A 17,092-nucleotide genomic window follows, 5' to 3' on the forward strand; every position below is an offset into this window, starting at 1 on the left:
CCCCCCCCCCCGGTTTAAAATGCTAGCTTTTTCTATAACACAGCATGTTAGGGGCAGTTTCTTAGAGGACGTAAACATTTAAGTAACTGACCATTTCATAAGTGAATGCTTACATTCTCTGAGAAGCTGCACAGGGAAACATTCACTTTCCAGGCATTTATTTTCCAAATACACTTTGTTTACTCATAGGAACAGCATTTGCTTATGTGGTGAAATAGCCAAGTCACAGGATCTGGCTGATCAGTCTTTTTTTTTTTTTTCCTTTTTATAATTTTAAAACCCAGCTTGCTAGCAAAGCAGGCCAGTTTGCAGAGGTGCTTTAATTTTTCCTGTCATAAAATTCCCTTGAGTATTAGGCAATGACTGTTAAAACTCTGTGCTGGGTTTGCAGAGCAAACTCTCTCCTGATTGTTTTATCCTTTAGCTCTTGGTATCTCTTTGTTCAAAGGCAAACCCCTTAGTGAGATGTTAAAGAAAATGTGGTCTCTTGATATTTAAAAAGTGAGAAATCTATTTAAACTGTATATGATGGCTTCAAATAGTCCCACCACTGTGTCCTGCTTGTTTTAATAGAAGTGATAAATACTGCGGCTGGTGGTGCCCAGCAATTAGATTTGAGCTATATAGTATAAATGACATTTAATGGTGAATGTCAGGCATAGTCTGAATGGTATCTTCATTTCAGTGTTGCGTTTCTTTGGGATAATGCTTAAAAAACCTTAATGGAATTTAATTACCAGAGCATATATTCAATGATTAGTTAAATGCATTTGTAATACCATTAGTTGTTAGGTAACTGTTTGCTTATTATGCTTGACACAGAGTGTATTTGATGTACAATGTGTATCGTATGCAGTGCAGCAATAGAAATGCTAATAAGCCCGTGTGTTAAGGAGGGTCGCTATCAATACTGTGTCAGCAGCTTGCTACCAAATTTGCTTCTGTGGGAGAGGCATAATCTGTAATCAAACTGGAGTTCGTAGAAGCAGCAAACGTGAACAGAGATGCTGTGATCAAAAATAGTGCTTTCTCCAGTAGTGATTTTAATTACAGCCTCCTAATGAATTCTCACTCCTGTTTGTGTCTTTCGTATAGGGCTTTTGTGATACTTGCAGAAATAATAGCTGAGATGCGGCATCTCCACTGCTTCATCTGTGATTTTTGTACAATAGAGCTGAGGGTACCATATATATGCGCATATAGAAATGCAGTAGCTTGATGTGTTGTGAAGAATCTTCAGCACGAACACAACGCGATGTTACGTGGGTATTGCGTGGAGATGGGGCTTGCTAAAACAAAAATAGTAAGCCTGGATGGACCCAGTTGACTGTCCACAGCTATGGTGCGCATCTGTACTCTGCTTTCTTCTTGGGCCTTCGTGGAGGCAGCGCAAAGTTTATCCGCACAGGTTTCGTGCGAGAAATACACGCTTAACTGATTTGGATCCGCTGGTGTAGGCAGCTGCTTATTTTGCCCAAGAAGGGAACAGTCAATTGGGAAAAGCTTTTTGTGCCACAGAAGCTTTTGGGGGATGGTGGGGCGGGGGGAAACGGGTGGGCACACTGTCTTCTAGTCCTGACAGCTATAATTAAACAGGCTTGTTCGTGGGTAGTTGTACACCATAATAGTGTGGTTACTTTATGCTTTTGCTCAGCATAACTGACACCATGAACCACAGATGGGATTCAAAGAACATAAAAGGGAAACGGAGCAGAAAGATACCACAAAGGGATTAAATGAGGTAGTAAGCAATGACCCATAACCTTAATGAAAGATCTTATGATAGTTTTATTTTAAGCCAGTCAGTTTTTAAGCATAACTGCTTTTTTTACAAGATGAAATTATCTTTTGTCATTTAGAATTGCACTGAAATTTTAAGGGTATTGTCGTACTTAAGTGTATTTCACTGATAGGAAATGGGTGACTTGCTAGTTTTTGCCACAGTAAGCAGCTTTGTTTCTAGTAAAGCTGAAAAGTTTATGGAATAAATACTATAGTTTGTTGTAAATACAGAAATCTCTTATGGTCATTACCTGAAATGAATAATGTTCTTTTTCTCCTTGAAAACTTGGATGAGGCTGTGCTCAATTCCGTTTTCTGGATTGTTCAAAAGTTAAATTGCTATGAATGAATATATATTCAATAACTGATATTTGATGTATTGTGGGATGTAAGGGTCGTGTTTCTGATCCTCTGTTTCCGTGTCACTGCCAGCTCAAAGTAGGGAAGATGGGATTAATTTTGAGTGTTGTATGTAAGGAGGAAGTTGCCTTGGGAATTGGGGCAGAAAACACAAATAACTTGGCAGAGACTGCATAGAGTAGTTTCTTGTTTGGTCCCAATTGAGCTCTTTTGTAATCTTCTTAAAAACAGAGATGATAATGTCAGTTGCTGATTGATCACATTTTCTGGGGTGTGAATATGAGTGGAGTTCCAATGGAAAAAGATGGGTGCTTTTTTGATATTGAGGGGAGTCTACGGAGCCCTGGGTATGAAGGGCTGGTTAGAAGTTGCAGTGGATTGAAAACTGTTCTACTTTGGCAGATGGTTATTGTCCTCTGTTTTCAAGTAACCCATGTAGTCTTAGTTCTAATCCGTTCTAGTTTGCACTTATTTTTATGAAATTGCACATATTCTCTTTTGCACATGTGTAAGTGTCATTCTGTAACTAACTTGGGCCAGTAATTTATACAGTAGATTTTTTTACATACTTCTCTTTTTTTCTTCAGTCTCAGTAGAAAGCAGGAGGCTGCTCGTTAAATTTTAATGGCCCTGTGCCTTTAAGACACACTGTCAAAGAATAAGATTTTAAATAACTACCTATTATTTAACAAAACTGGTAAAGCCTGAACACTCCATTTCAGCTGGCTGCTTAGAATTTTTTTCAAGACTGAAGAAAGACAGACTTCACTTTTATTTGGCTCGTGGCCAAAGTGTCGTATTAAAGCTATTGTTCCATATGGGCTTAGGTCTTGGAAAGGAATGACTATTTGTGTAACAGTATTTTCATTTGTTTCTTGTGTTTCCTTTTTCTTCAGTATGATGCCTAATTCACAGATTGATATCCTGTTGTTGGCATTCAGCATAATCAATGTCAGCCTCTCTGTGTCAAGGGGAATTGCTGACATGCACCCCTTGGCAGTGCATTTGGAAGCAAATAATTGGAGGACCTGGGTTTGAAAACGGTGAGAAAATAGTAGCAGAAGAAAGGAATAGAGGTGTCTGAAAGAGTTTGTCCGAATCTGATTCTAGCTGAGGGTTACTAGCTCTTTGAGAATGAAGCTTCTCTTATCTCTGAAGTGCAATTTTAGGAGTGCAGAGCTCTCTTCCTTATTGATGCCACTTTTATGGAGTGATATTTGGCTAAGTAGTGAGGCGCTAATGTGTAACACCTCCCACCAAATGGAGTTGTAACCTCTAAATCTGCAAGCACTTCCCTGCTTCGGTGGGTGAGCAGTTGAGGTGTCTGCAACAGACAAAGAACTAACCCAGCATACTGATTTTACTGGGAAGGTCTGCTGATGAAGCTGGTTCTACATACTGCTTACACTTTTGAATTAGAGCATATCAGCTCTTGGGTGACTGGGGCTGGGTTTTGGCTTGATTATTTCAGGATGTTTTGAACAGCTGGAAAGCAGAAACTGAGGGAAAGGGAAGATTTATGAGTGACACTAAATTAAATAAAAATAAGAGCTGGTAGGTAACATTTACTCCGTATTAGTTGATTTTTGTAGAAGCGTGGAAGGGAAGACAGAGCTATGAGGAGCAGACAGAGGGAAGAGAGAAAAATGCATTCAGATAGCTCAATTTGTTGAGATTTGTCTTAGAAGCACTTCTAGTTGAAGTAGAATGAAATTCAGTGCTAACCTGTATTGTTATGAGGCAGACTTTACTGTTAAATTCACTAAGGTTCATGCAGTGTCTTAGTGCTATTTATTGCAGTTGCTGATGGATCTTTCCCTAGTTCTCAGTTACCATAATTATTCTTTGTCTGTCATACATGCTGGAGAGTTCTTGCCTTGTGACTATAATAGCGATCCCACCAGAACATCTAGTGTTCATAAAATGACAGTGTAGCAAGTTTTGATAGTACGGTTCTTCTGGTGATCTGAAGACTGTATTTTTTTAAGACAGTCTAGCAACTATAATGCCAAACCACCCACACTAGGAGACAACATATGGCAGCTACTATGAATTAACATCCGGATAAGTAGCATATCATCTAGTGTTTCTAAAAAGGCTTGAGCCTTGATAGCTGGATTCTAAGGCTTTGGCTATCTGGCCATCTCCCCACAAGGCACAAAACACAACCTTGCAGATGAGTCATGATTTAAGACTAATTTTGGCCATGCTTTGCAATTGTTTAAAGGTGTAGGCAAACAGATTGTTGTTTTATACTTGCATGTGTGTATATCGGTATGTGCGTAGCTGAGATTTACAGGTATGTTTATGGGACTTGTACGCTTTCCCTTCTCCTTATGTAGGAAGCAACTCCTGTCTATACTATATAATGTTTGGCGTTGTTTGCAAACAGTTTTGCTTTAAACTTTGTAGAAACTGTAGTAGAGATGTAGACCAAGTAATATTCTCAACAAACCAGAGTGGCTCTGAGCAAAAGGACTGTGGTTTTTTGTATAGTCTTCAGGACGGGTGCATCCCTGAAGGTGTATGAGTGTTCGTGTGCATATGCATCTGAGTGTGGAAGTCTGAAATTCAGGGGAAGGTGAGTGTGATGCTTGTTTTACATCTCCGAGTTATTTGTACACAAGACTGAATTAATTTCCAGCATGCTGAGGTGACTTCATGAATTCCAAAAGGAGTTTCATTTGTTAAACTTGTGAATAAAAGGGACACAAGAGGAATTCTTGCTGTAAACAATCACAAAATGTCAAGAGCAAGACATTGTGAAAAAATCCTATATTGTTTTGTCAATAAATTATGCTTTCCCCTACATAGATCACAGAAATGGAACTTTACCCTGGAAACAGCAATATTTGATACCCCAGGCAGCTTATTCCCAGCTCAGCTCACACTTCACTGAATACACTGATCGATTATCCGCGGCTTAACCAAGGCTTCTCATTTCCTGCCTTCCATTACTGCGCTCAATCAAGCCGACGGTTCTTTGTGGCCTGCCTTGTGCACTCAGATAAGCCATCAAGGCATGTTTCTATTAGAAAAGCTCTTGTAGATGGAATAGTCATTAGATAACACTAACAGGTTTAAAGGTTGCAGTCTTTGTGTTGGTTCGGGTTAAGAGGACAGGAACCAAAAGGGCTGCCTTCTTGGGTTGTTGTATTTGAGGGGTAGAGAGGATTAAACCGCACATTGCCGTATTTAGTGTTCTTATTTAACATTTTTATTTCTTGCCGAATGCTGATAGCCCTTACTTTTGACAATGCTTCTGTGTTTGCAAGAAGTAATTATGTGTTAATATGCATGCATCTGAATTAAATAATCAAGCTGCAAAAATAACATTCATTTGTAGTAATAATCTCTGTATTTCCAAGCTGGGTTTTCTTGGCTTACAAACAGCTGATCAGATTTCTTATTTAATTAGAAAACAGCCTACAAAAAGATATCCTGAGAACTTGAAATTGCATGTGCTATTGCAGAGTGGGAGGAAAAATGATCCTTGCTGTATCTCTTTAGCTCCTGATTGCCAGATAGTTTCATTTGTGTCCCCCCTCTGCTTTTTTGTGGTCGTCCCCGTCCCCCGTCCGTGTCCCGTCGTGTCGTTCCCCCCCCCCCGGGCATCTGATCTGAGTGGCCTTTATTTTTCTTTTTCCCTCCTTTGAATATTAGTAAATGTCAAAATTGAGTAAGTGTAAAAATACTTCTACAGTAGGACTGGAAATATGGGTAGCAATTCAACATGGCAGGGGAAGGGCCAGGGAGGGCTGGGGCACAGCAAGTGGAGCAAGTCAGATCTACCACTTGTATTGGAGTCAGGCTAATACTGTGTCATGGAGCATAATTAGAACTGTTTGTGTGAAACAAAATAATGATTTCTGGGAGACGAACAGTGCCCCAAAGGGTTGGGTTAATTTGTAGTGTTAAAAAATGATGTCGACTTGAAAACTGGCTTTGTGAGGCCAGAGCATCTATGCTGCAATGCACAAGATGTTTATTCTGAACAGTGGAGTGACTGTTAAAGTCATTACCATTTTGTTAAAATAATACAAATAATTTGGTAGCTTAGAATTAATCACGTGATTATTTTTTTCTAATCGAAAAATTTCATTGTTGAAAATATATTTCAGAGGAAAGATGTTCTTTTTCTTGTTTCTGTTTTGCTGTTTGTTTCTTTGAAATAGCTACTATTCACTGACTCCAGCATGCCCATCTGTCATCTCCAGCATTTGGTATATTGTTTCCAAAGCTAGTTGTGATTTAACATGGTATCTAAATAGGGCATGTAATGAAGGATACTGCTTAAATCCCTCTGAGAGAATCTGCAGGACATCTGTGATCATTTGCACAATTTGGTTAGTCATAACCCTGGGAAGAGAATGTGGAATCTCTTAAGATATGAATTGTAATGTGCAGTAACTCTGTTTTCAAGTGTATTCTAAAAGAAAACTGGCACCTTGGAATTGTCACAAATGGTGTGGAAATCAGTACATTCATACTTTTGAAGAGAACCGGCAAGGTTGTTTTCTCTCCTTTTTAAGGGAGAGACTCATTTTTAAATAGAAGTTGACCAGATGCTTGTGAACTGGGATGCTTTAATCCATTTACAGATTTTATCTAATCCTTGTTGAATGTCCAAAACTGATTCATGTTTTATAAAAGGAACAAAAACTAAAACAGCAGCAACCAAACAACCCCCAAATGAGTGCTTTTTCAGTACCGCAGCAAGACAATATTTTCATTTCAGGGTAGAATGGAGTTTTGTAGCAGAAGGAGTCTTTTTTGAGCTGACAGAAAGACACTTTAAAGCATTTGCCATTGCTGTGATTGCTGCAAGTCTGAATTTGGCATATGACTATCTGCAGCTTTTCATATGTAAAGGTGTAAAAAAAAAAAAAAAGTAACACTTTATGAACTAGGGGACATTTCTTTTGTGTGCACATGGTTCTGAAATAAATAGTCTACCACAGAAGTTGGCACCTTGACACCTCTGAGTATAGTCTGCTCTGTAAATGACATACGTATTTAGAAAGTTGGCTGACAAAATGGCATGTCTAGGAATTTCTGTGAATGAAGGATGTAAATGTGAAAAACAAGACAGACGTTTTGTATTTTTAGGGAGATTGAAACTTCAGGTTAAACCCCACAAAATTGTGCATGGTGGAGAGTAGATACAGAAAATACTTTTCAAGATGAAGCTTTTAAACTAATTGGACAAAAAGCAGCAATCATGGTAAGAAGAGGTATTTAGGAAGGAGATCCGATCCCACCCCCCAAAAAACCCAAACCAAACAACCCACAACCGAAACCCATCCGCTATCAGCAGAGCACAAATAGCAGCTTATTAGTATGTCAGTGTATTTTTAGTTGCAGCATTGTCCAGGTACTTTTTTCTGTAAAAAGTCAGTTGCATATGTCAGTTGTAAAAGATATTTTTGTTGCTGTGCTCCTCATATATGGAGACATTGAGTCATGCCATATGCATGCATTCTGTGACTCAAATGACAAAGAGCAGTCAGCTTTGTGGAGCATGTGGTTCTTTCTGTTTTGAAAGATACATAACGTGTCTGATAATTTTTAAAGATAGGTATGTTGGCTGTGTTCATCTTTTCCTGTCACTTATAATGAATTTAAAATGCCTGCTTCATAAAATGTAGGTTTTCAAAGTTAAAAGCATAGAGAGTTGTTGTATGCCATGGCTTCAAATCTATGCTTATATACACCATTTAGATTGATTGTCTATTGTTTTTATCATCTGTTTTGGTTCTAATTCTACCTTCATCATTTTTTTCTTTGTAGTTTTTAAAGATATGTTATTTTCACTTCTGAAGTGTAATGAAAGAAAAGCCACTTTTCTGTGTTATGAAAACCCCTGTAATTTCTTTTTCATTGTAATCTTCCCCCCGACAATGCCTCACAACTACACATGATCAACCTAAAGAAGTCAATACCATTCATGTTGGCAGGCTGCAGTGTAGGGCAATTCATCATTTCCCTGAAAACTTCTTAAGTTCAGCCAGCCTCCTGAAATTCATTCTCTTTCCCCGTGTTCTTCCTGATTGTGAATCTGATTTCAGGGGACGAAATGTTGTTGTTCTCTTTCACTGTGCAGAATAACTGCTAACATTTCGAATAAAACACAGTGAAGGGAACAGCTAAGGCATTCTGGGAGTCTGAGAACAAAGTTTCAAATTGGGAAATGAGTACCATGCCATCAAGTGAAAATGCTTGAACTAGCAAAAAGCTCCAGACTGTATGTAGATATTATGCCTTCCTAGAGTATGGAATTTTTGAGTGATGAGGTGATAAAATACTGCAAAACACAGTAAATATATTGCCTGCCTTCATTGTGTGTTAATGTGTGAATATTCCTAATAAGATTTTGTGTAATCCCCTGTTATTCCATTTTATTAATGCATATTGGGCAACTTGGGTGTTTGCAGTGAAGCTTACGGGAGACATAGCAATAAGCAAAAACCTCTCTTTGCATTGACTGAACGGCAAACTGGGAGGGTCTTGTGGGAGGAAGGGAGAGAATGAGGTGGTCCCTTATGGCAGGAAGTGGAAAAACCTCACTTCCAGCCCCAAATTTCTTCTATCTGAGCGTATCAGAATGCTTTCATTGTAAGTGTTGACCGTAGCCTCATCCCCGTGCTGTTACAAGCCCTGTGCCATTCTATGATACAATAAGTAACTGCGGGAAGTGAAGCGATTGCATCACCATCTCCTTTTCGGTCTGGGCCTAATTCAAAATAAAGCTGTGACCTCCCATCTCGCAGCGCTGTGTGATGCCAAGACAGTGAAAACATTTGATGGTTTTGATCCCTCCCTTTTATTGTAACATAATCTTAATGTATGCATATGTAAAGGATATACCTTCACACAAAACTTGTACACTTCCAGGCTTCTTTTTGCAAAACTGTCCTCTCGTAGCAGAATCGCTGTAAGGTTACATATGAGGTTGTGTCCATTCATTCATCATTTGCCACCTTTGTCCTCTCCGTGACTAGCTCTTCTTTTTACCAAGCTGTAGTAACTTGTTACCTTTTCTCAGATCTCTCCATTGGCTATTGATGATTTGGTTTGTAGATCAGCATTTGTAAGCACCATCCCTGGCAGACCACAGTGGAGATTTCTAGTCCTTCTCTTCCCCCCGATGTAATTTGCTATTCAGAAACACTGCCACCAGCAAAATTCAATTCTGTGTTTCGTAGCCCTCCTTCATGGTTGCATATACATAGGTCCTTATGCCTCCTTTACAGTGCTCCGTGGAGTGTTGTATTATTTGAAAGACACCTGACTTCAGTGGCACAAACCAAGAAAATCCAAGTATTAGCTTTTGATGGTTGTTGTAAACTGTCCGTATGTGTAAGTGTGAGTAGTTTTCGTGCTGTGAAGCGATGCTTTCTGAGTGTGCTTTCAGGGCTTTGTGTAACACAAGAGAGGTACTTTCTCCTCTGGAGTAAGAAATGCAAAGAGAATTTGCAGAGAAATGCTGGGTTAATGTTTCCCATCATTGTCACATGCAGTTCTTAGCACTGAGAGAATTTATGAACTCTTAGCAAGAGGGTAACAGACCATTTACCTGTTTGGTGGTTTCTTTTTTTTTTTGACTTCAGAACTCAGAGAGACTATTCACAAAGTCTGTGATGCACAGAACTTTATTTCAGGAGAACAGAAAAGTCTGCAACCACGTTTTTTGAACAGCAGGCACCAGAAATCAGTGTTGCCTCTCAGACTTTGTGCTTTTGACCTTTTTTTCATGCATTAGACAAGCTTGTTGTCTTTGACTGCAAATGTGGTGGGGTGTTTTTTGGTTTGGTGTTTTTTGTTTTTGTTTCTTTTTAAAAAGTAGGTTCAGGTTTCTCCTGTACAGCAGAAGTATGCTTAGTATGTTCTTGAATGTTTTTTTTGAGGCACTCGGTACAGAGCACACGTGGTAGTAGTGGATTAGTTAACACTTTTTTCTGGCACAATGCTGCCACTAGCAGTTTTTTTGTGGTATTACATGTGGTTTTAATCAAAGGCTTCAAGTGCATTTAATGGAAAGATTTTAATGTTTTTTATTATGCAGAAAGGGTGGAAATTGCTGTAACAACTAGGCTGATGCAAACAGGAGAGATGATAAGAACTTTGTGGTCCAGTAACCTATGATTTAAATTTTAAATGTAAATGTTTTAAGAGCACTCTTAGAAGGGTCCAGAAAAAACAAATGGTGCTTGCAGTTGCCTCATGCCAAAAGAATGTTAATTTCCCTTTAGGCCTTCTTCTGTTTCTTCAAGTGTTTTGGAGCCATGGAAGGAATTGACTACCAAGGGTTTCAAAGATAAACTGAAGCAGAGAGTCTGTAATAAGTTGATCTAAAAACTCTTTTAAGTGGTGTTTATGCTTCAGTTTCCTTCTGAGAAGGTACAAACTGGTAGCTGGATTCTCAAATGAAAAAAGAGCCCTTGAGGAAGATAGTTTCATGTAAATGTTGCCTTTGGTTTTGTGAGGTACGTGAGCAGTCAGAGTCTATAATTACTGGGATTGACGTGCAGCATCCTATTCTTTTGTGTAAAGGGGTGTAATAAAGAACATCTACAATTATGTCTGAGGCCATGTGTCCTTGGGGGGGGGAGGGGGAAGCTGGTATCTCTTGGTTACAACTGTTAAGAATGGCTGCTTTGAGTTATGTTACTACTGGTATTCTTTTTTCTGTGTTTGGCCATTAATACTTCTTGTTTGTAGAAATTAGCAGACTAAGATGAGGCCAAAAATTTCAACCCGTTTCTGATCCCTGCCTCCTCCTGGGTTAGTTCTTTTTGAGTGAATAGATTAGTATTTGCTGGTCAGATATATAGAGATACAACGCATGATGATGCAGTAGGTTCTTGTTGCCTTTGTCTAGTTTGAAAGTCAATCTGTCATTAGCACATTGCCCTTGTTTCATTGTGATAGAAATACATTTTCCTTCTTTTTGGGTCTTACCTCAGGTTTTCTTCAGTGTGAAAACAAATTTTATACTTTAGAAGATTGTGTCAGATGTGGTCGGATTTCCTTTTTAGTAATGCCTTTAGACCTTCTTTTTCAGAGTAAACGGGACCACCTCCTTATGAATGTCAAATGGTACTATCGCCAGTCTGAAGTCCCAGATTCAGTCTATCAGCATTTGGTTCAGGACAGACACAATGAGAATGGTAAGTTAGGCTCTGTAGAGTAAGGCCTTCTTTACTTGTACTCTGAATTTTAAGTTTTAACAGCCCAGGAAGCAAGAATACTTTTGCATAGGCATATGAAGCAAGGACTGTTGATGAAAACAATACATCAGAAGATGGATGATAGTGTTTCTTACCTGCCTTGTTTGTTCTAACTAGTGTATGTCCTGTAACCATAGCTATAATCAGATGCATTTCAGGTATGATTTAAATACTGTGCTGTATTATACTAATGCCTTGAGAGAAGAGAAAAGAAAAATAACATTGGATCCTTTGTAGGCCTTCTGGACAGTTTACTAATATCTAACTGGCTGAAGACCAATTTGTCTGAAGAAATTGTGAATCTCTTCTGGTTTTTGTGATTCTCCCGTAGCGTCATGAGAACTACGTTTTTTTACATTCATGCTACCTTGCACATATGAATACTCACTGTGATTAATATTGCATTAAGTGATGTAACTGAAGCACTCGTACCTGAGCTTCCCCCTTTTCTCTTTGCAAAAACAAGTGTGATCTTGGGCTTAATAGAAGCAGAAGAAACTTTAGTATGTGTTCCAGTGTCATTTATCTCTTGCCTCTAGGGGACACATAACATTTGCTTCTATTCTTACCAGGAAATTTCCTCGAGGCAACTGTTAAAATTCTGAAGATACTCCAAGGTGAATCGTGATGATAAAAGTTGATGCTTGAAATATGGAACACAGCAACTTTTTGGTGCATTGACAGTACAAAGTTGAGCATACGTTCTCCTTTGTGCAGGCATTAAGGACATTTTGTGTGTGCTTTTAGCAAAAGCTGCACAAATCTAACCTTTCATGTACTCATTTATTTGAAACTTTTAACTATGGGATTATAGGCACAGTGTCAAAAAGTGAGCGTTTCGATAACGTGGCTGCTTTTTTGTGTCACACTCTTGTGCATGCGGAGAAGTATTTTTGTGTGTTCTTCAAAGGTATTATAAAGAAGTCATGGGAAAAGTTGTCTTCCAGTTTTTCATTAGCACTGAGAATTTTCTGTGTTTAAACATGAATATCAATATTTATCTCAAAGTCAGAGCACTAAGCAGTTAGTACTGTCAAGATTTTGTTGAAGATTTTAGGTTAAATATGCAGAATAACCAAAACCTTGACTTGGAAACCAGAAGTCAGTGATAAATTAATTTTGCTTAGTTCCTTTTACCCAGGAGTGACCACGTCTAAGTGGTCAGTGGGTAAGATGTGTCATCCGCTACCCCTAAATGCTCTTTGCCTTCAGCAGTTCTTTAGATGTGGCAAGGGAGAATTCATGTGTAAAAATGAGTATCCCGTTGTTTCCATAGCTTACAGGTCATGTAAACAATCTGAATGTTTGTCATCTTAACAGTGAGGAGTGTGTATCTAAGAAACATCCTCAAACTTTGACCTGTAAAAAAAAAAAACACCTGCAAAATAGCAATGGTAGCTGCTTTCAGATTACAGCTAATGTGTTGGTGGTTTTTTGTTTGTGTTCTTGCTTTCTGGCAGACTCTGGACGAGAGCTTGTTATTACAGACCCAGTTATCAAGAATCGAGAGCTCTTCATTTCAGATTATGTTGACACTTACCACGCTGCTGCCCTCAGGTAAGTTACGGAGGATGTGGTGCAGTGTCTCAGAGGTGGATGAGAAAAACCTTATTGAGAGAGAGGTGATTTTTCTGGTTTTGTGTGGGGATGATTAGCATACTGCTCAGCTTTCTCCTCGTCTCCTACAGTAATTAACTTGTGTTATCTGTTCTCATTCTAAAAGGAGCTGTAATTCTACAGTATCGTTTTAATCTCAGTTAATCAATGTTGCTCAGAAGATATTGTTTCCCATCATTGCCAATTTAGGTTATTGCTAGTTCCTGCAGAAATATTACCCTTCCCTCCTCCGTGTTTGATTTCACTATTAACAATAGCATCTCCTAGTAAAGTGACTGTTAGTATGTTGCCCTGATTAAATTGCATTAAAGGCTTTTCTCTGCGGCACTTGTCATTGTTGCAGCTCAGCTAAGAGCTCCATTAAAACTAGCTGTACAGACAGGAGGTAATGGACCTCTGTATTGTTCTCTGTACTATCTGCCCTTCCCTGGAGGTTGCTGCTCTCTTTACTCACTGAGTTTTTAACTTAAGTGGCTAACCTTTGCCGAGGGTATACACCATAACTTAATGTTTTCAAATAGAAACAGCGAGGCATTATTTTTCAGCAGATTTTCAATGTGCCAAACATGCATGGATATTGTCAAAATGCAAATTGAATAATCTCCCTGATAATAACGCTCAGATGGTATTTCACTAGAACCATCTGGAGACATTTTTTTGTTCAGAGTCACTTTGCTGAAGCCACTTACTTCAAGACAGGCTAGCTGCAACTTCTGTTACATGGGTGGGAAGAAGTCTTTGATTTACATATTAGACTTTTTTTATAAACTCGGAAAATTCCAGTGGTGTACTATAATCTCATGAAATTCCACAGTGCCTTTTCTGAGTTACAGAAGGTCTCCTTCCAATATTAAATTGGCATGCTTAGAAACAAGCTAGCAGGAGGTTGGCTGTCTTGATGGAACCAGTGTTGGAAATCTAACAACTCTCTGCTTAAACAGAGAGAAACTGAACTATGCGTATGGACTTATCCCTGGGAGTATTTTAACTTCTCTTCTACATCCTTTCTGTTTCTTTAAAGCAAATATAAAAATGGAAAGGTAAAAATGGAATATATGTGTATACCAAGCAATCTTAAAAAATAACCTTCTTTTCTCCCCTTCCAAAAAGAGTGAAGGATGCTGAAAGACCAAACCGATCACTTCTTCAATCTGTCTTGTGTTTTATCTGCCGCCTTTTTGTTTGGAAGTGCATGCCATAGTCACCTTTCAGATCACTCTTTTGTTTCTCTTTGTTGGCATATGGTTTCACTGTCGTTTTGTTGTGTTCTGGATTGTTCATACTTTTGGTAATCCTTACAGGCTTGTAGATGCTGATAATTGAGAGAATAGATTTTTGCAGGATAAAGATTATATTTTCGCTGATTCTTTTGTAGCAAATTGTGATTAATACATGTCAGTAATTTTCAGTGTGCAAGATGAACATAAGGGTAGTTGCACGTGGTGTTCTTACAGTTTGAGAACATAGAGTAGGCAGAGTGTATTGTGATGTGTGAAAGGAAGGTTAACATGAAATTCTAATTTATGATAACATGAGATTATTTCTTTGCCCTCTGCAAACAAATGGCTCTGGTCACACAATGAATTGATGACAAACTGGGAAATGAAACCAGTGATCGTAACTACCAATCTTCTGCTCTAACCAGTGGAAGAATTTAACTAGAGGATGCTTGTAGATCCCAATGGAAGGGTATAATAAAAGTTATCTCCTTTTTACATATATGGTAAATCTTTGTGGTATTATGTAGTACTACTTGTCTGAAATGCTGTGAACAAGATGTACTGCTTTCATGAATGTAGGTAATATAAACTTATCTGGAAAACGCTTATTAACTGTCAGATGGATTATTGAAAGGAAACTAAATCTTTTTCCTCAAAATACTTTTAAAATGTGAATTTAACGTGAAACAGCAGAACAAATACCCCTTCTCATTTTCTTTCTTTCTAAATGACTAAACTAGGAAGCTAGCTTCAGCCACCAGGGATAAAATAAATATTAGTGAACAAGTTCGTCTTTCAGTATTTCTGTGTGACATCTCGATTATGGACCTTGTTAATGTTCCATTACAACCTGGCATGACCTGTGCAATATCCAGTGTTGCTTTGTCCTCTGCCAGGAAGGCAACTGACTGAGAATTAGGCAATCATAGGGACAACTGTGCAGCCTCAGCTCACAGGATAGCCATATTGATTTTGTCTTAAAATAGTCGGCAACTTTATTCATCCTTCATCCTTCTGGTGTGTTTTTTCCTCACCTGTAGTAGTTGATGTTGTGTATCGGAGAGCTCGTGTTCCAAGGCCAAGTTCTTAGTGGCTCTTGATTGGTAAGCCTTTTTGAAGTGCTTTTACCATGAAAAGATTAAGAAGGGAAGCAAGCTTAGGATTTCAACTTTCTAGAGCCGTTTTTCAAGTATGCAGTACTTTTAAGCTCTGCTGAGAAGACAAGGCAAACAGATCCGGTATGGTTACAGACAAAATAATTACTCATCTTGGTGTACTGGTGGCAATAGCACTTTTCATTCAATTTTAACCAAGACTGGCAAACCTTTTTACAATGTTAAATAAGCCCAATAGCAGCTTATTTATAATAGCAAATACTATTCAGTAAGTACAAGTGGAAAGAGATGCTATCTGTATTAATACTAGAAAGCTTGACATACTGAAAAAGAGTAAAATCTTGTGCTTTGTTTATTGCATTGAATCAGGTTTAGATAAAAAGCACTAACTCTTTGGCTGTCTGGCCCATTTGTCTCTGCCCCCTTCTGATGTGATTTACTTGGTGACAGTAAACTGCAATGCATTGAATGACAAAACACAGGCAGCTGTTGAACATTAACAGTCCAACAAACCCTTGAGGAAATGAGATGCAACTTCTTATGGGTAGTCTTCATGCTCATCCTTAAGGATAATGACCTCATCCACCAACTATATTTAAAAAATATTATTAACAATCTGTTGTAGAACAAGCTAATAAATCCCCTTTTCCTTTCTTCTCTCTTTTTTTTTAATGTCTTTATTTGTTTTACTCTCATGTATGAAAGTAGAAGGAAGAAGCTTTTATGTGTTTGGAATTTGCATTGTTAGGATTGCAGTCTTGCTAAAAACAGCATAGCTTTGCTTTCTATTTGGAAGTGTTATTAAACTGAAGTTTTATTTAGCTTTCTAAATAAAAAGCTGACTTCCAAAATAATATGAATAGTAGAATTTTTTAAACTTCCTTGAAGACGTAAGCGTAATAGGACTGTAAAAACTTTGAAAATAAGGCACTTCCAGGATTGTATTTCTAGGGTAGATATTGTTCCTCAGTCTGATCAAATTTGGGCTCCTCAGGACTGTGTGCTGGCTGAATGAGAATTAATGAATGTTTGTAGAACACCATCTGAGACATTGTAACTGAATTTTTCTTCCCTTTCCACCATGGGAAGAATCTGCATGGTTATTAGTTACAACAGGCTTATATTTATGACGTTTTAGACATTTATGAGAACACAAGGATATCTGTGGCTTATACACAGATTGCAGTGGCACTTAATTAAAATAGCTGTTATTCAAGGTAGAATTCTAATACCATTTTCCCTCTTTCTTTCAGAGGGAAGTGTAATATCTCCCATTTCTCTGACATATTTGCTGCTAGAGAGTTTAAAGCCCGAGTGGATTCATTTTTCTACATACTGGGCTATAATCCAGAGACAAGGTAAGTGAAGATACTTTTAAAGGCAAGCTTTACCGCTGATCTGAGCCTGTAGGAACAGGAAAACTACTCAAAGGAGGAAAACCTAAAATCGAGTATGATGCTGGTAGGAAGGTGGGGTGGGGTGAAAGGGAATGTGAGGGAGAAGCTACATCTTCCTGCTGCGTATATGTATAGGAGAAAAATTAAGAGTAGATAACAAAATTGTGCAGTGAGTCGTGACATCCGGTTGCACCTCTGGGTAAATAATGTACTGCTTCAAAACAGGTTTTTAGAAGTGTAACATTTTTTTTAAAGGTTGCAAACATTAGCAGGAATTCTAAGCTGTCCCATTGACAGTGCACACCCTGAAAATACTTCTAAAAATGCATTCACATCTTCTAGTAAGCAATGTTGAAACTTACACACTTTTA

General features: G+C 38.3%; 1 protein-coding gene across 1 annotated transcript in view; it reads left to right on the top strand.

Annotated features, from left to right (window-relative positions):
* Window positions 1-17,092, top strand: part of RERE (arginine-glutamic acid dipeptide (RE) repeats) — a 176,495-nt gene that overhangs the window by 42,592 nt on the left and 116,811 nt on the right. Inside the window, exons 3-5 of the mRNA XM_010577532.1 lie at window positions 11,207-11,312; window positions 12,833-12,929; window positions 16,578-16,682. Coding sequence (XP_010575834.1) covers window positions 11,207-11,312; window positions 12,833-12,929; window positions 16,578-16,682 — 308 coding nt within the window. The remainder of the gene's footprint in view (window positions 1-11,206; window positions 11,313-12,832; window positions 12,930-16,577; window positions 16,683-17,092) is intronic.

The sequence above is a fragment of the Haliaeetus leucocephalus genome, unplaced genomic scaffold (genome assembly GCF_000737465.1).
Source record: "Haliaeetus leucocephalus isolate CR32 unplaced genomic scaffold, Haliaeetus_leucocephalus-4.0 Scaffold556, whole genome shotgun sequence".
NCBI classification, from domain to species: domain Eukaryota; kingdom Metazoa; phylum Chordata; class Aves; order Accipitriformes; family Accipitridae; genus Haliaeetus; species Haliaeetus leucocephalus.